Source organism: Protobothrops mucrosquamatus, unplaced genomic scaffold (assembly GCF_001527695.2).
Source record: "Protobothrops mucrosquamatus isolate PMUCROS unplaced genomic scaffold, P.Mucros_1.0 scaffold5826, whole genome shotgun sequence".
Taxonomy (NCBI): Eukaryota; Metazoa; Chordata; class Lepidosauria; order Squamata; family Viperidae; genus Protobothrops; species Protobothrops mucrosquamatus.
The window spans coordinates 52,237-53,974 of record NW_015391672.1 but is presented as its reverse complement, the minus strand read 5'-3'; the positions used below and the strand labels follow the sequence as shown (position 1 = coordinate 53,974).

Here is a 1,738-nt window from a genome sequence, read left to right as displayed (position 1 = left end):
CCCTCCCTCCCTCTATTAAATTTTTCTGTCACCATCTCACAATTCTGGGCAGGTCTGGGTGGCTTACAATGTAATAAAAAGCATATAGAAGTAAAAACAACCGCACACGCACACACCCCCCCCCGATTAAAATGACAGAGGATTAAGAGCGATCTAAGACTCCCCCCCCTCCCTCCGACCAGGGTGCGGACGAATTCCTGGGCCGCTGCATTTGCAAGCCCACCCTTGACCACACGCCGAGGCTGTCCTGGTGTCCCGTCATGAAGGGCGGCCGGACGGCCGGGGAGCTGCTGGCCGCCTTCGAGCTGATCCAGCGAGAGAAGGTGAGTCGGGGGGGGGCTTCTGGGAGGAGGTGGGGCCTGGGGGAGTCCTGGGGGGAGCGGGGAGGGGCGCAGGAGGCCTGAAGGCCGGAGGGAGGGGAGAGGCAGCCCAGCCGGGGGGGGGGACACCCTCCGAGCTGCCCTCTGCCCCCAAGTCAGATTCTGCTTCCAAGGACCTGGGTGAAGCCACGAGGCCATCACGCCTGTCCCGACATTGCAGACAAGCAGTCCTCGATTTACGACCGGCCGCTTAGTGACCGTTCGAAGTGGCGGCAAATCTTCCCTGCGGGGACTTACGACCCAGGTTAGGAATTCTGAGGACTCCCTGCCTTCCTGTGTGGCCGTTTGCGGCTTCCCGCAGTCACGGGATCGGGTTTTGCCACCCTTTTGTCGAAAACCGGCATTGGCTTCCAGTTAGCGACCCAACCGGCCTGTGGCGGTCCGCTTAACGACCGCGGCCCTCGTTTAGCGACGGCTGCAAAAAAAAGCGGTGAAACTGAGCCGGTCCCATAGGGGGTGGCCCAATTTATGACCGTCGTGGCTTAAGACCGCACGGTCGTAACTCGAGGACTCACTGTGCACAAATGACATTGCAGGGGGTAACAGCGCCCCCCCCCTCAATAAATGCCCGTCCATTCCCCCCCCCCATGGCTCATTTTGCCCAGCTGAAGCCTGGTGGGCTGAAGGCTAACAAGCGGGCTGTCTCTGAGCAACCGGCTGCCCCTGAGCCACTAATTTTTACCATTTTATATTATTCTGCTCTTATATAAGAATAATATAATGAATGTAGTAATTTTCGGGACTCAGAGGTTAACAAGAGTGCAAAGAAAACAGAGCCTTCTGTGCAGCCTGCGCAGTTCTTGTATTCCCACCGGCGTCGAATAATTTTAAAATTCACGCCTGTGAAGGCGAGGGGAGAAGTCGGGGGGGGGATGAGGCAGCCCCCCCCCTCAAAAGTCAGGCGGATCTCACCGGGCGAAGACCCCCCCCCTGCTCCTGCGAGACCCCCCCCGCTCCTCCAAAGGCTTCTCTGCCTTTCCCGAAGCCTGGGGCTTGCCACACGGTGGGGCTGGTGGCCTTAGGAGAGGGGCTGGGACCGCCCTCCGGCAGGGCTTGGAAAGGGGTCTTCCCGGGGCTTCTGGGGGTCAGCCGGGCCCGGCCGAGGGGGGGAGGGAGACCCTCCGGAGAGCCCAGCGCTTCCCTGAGCAGAAGGCAGCTGAGGTTGAGGTCTGGGGACCTCCTGGAGATGCTCGTTTCTGGGCATCAGAAGTCGTTTGCTCCTTCCTCCTCATCTTCATCTCCTCTTCTCTTCTTCCTCCTCTTCCTCCTTTTCTTCACCTTCATTTTCCTTCTCTTCCTCTTCCCCTGCTCCTCCTCCTCCTCCTCCCAAGCTCAGAGAGCACCAAGGACCCCACAGT

General features: G+C 59.4%; 1 protein-coding gene across 1 annotated transcript in view; it reads left to right on the top strand.

Annotated features, from left to right (window-relative positions):
- Nucleotides 1–182: 182 nt before the first annotated feature.
- LOC107299966 (dysferlin-like) overlaps nt 183–1,738 on the top strand; it is a gene marked incomplete at both ends in the record, with an annotated part of 53,222 nt that continues 51,666 nt past the window's right edge. Inside the window, one exon of the mRNA XM_015829311.1 lies at nt 183–323. Within this exon, the coding sequence (XP_015684797.1) occupies nt 183–323 (141 nt within the window). The remainder of the gene's footprint in view (nt 324–1,738) is intronic.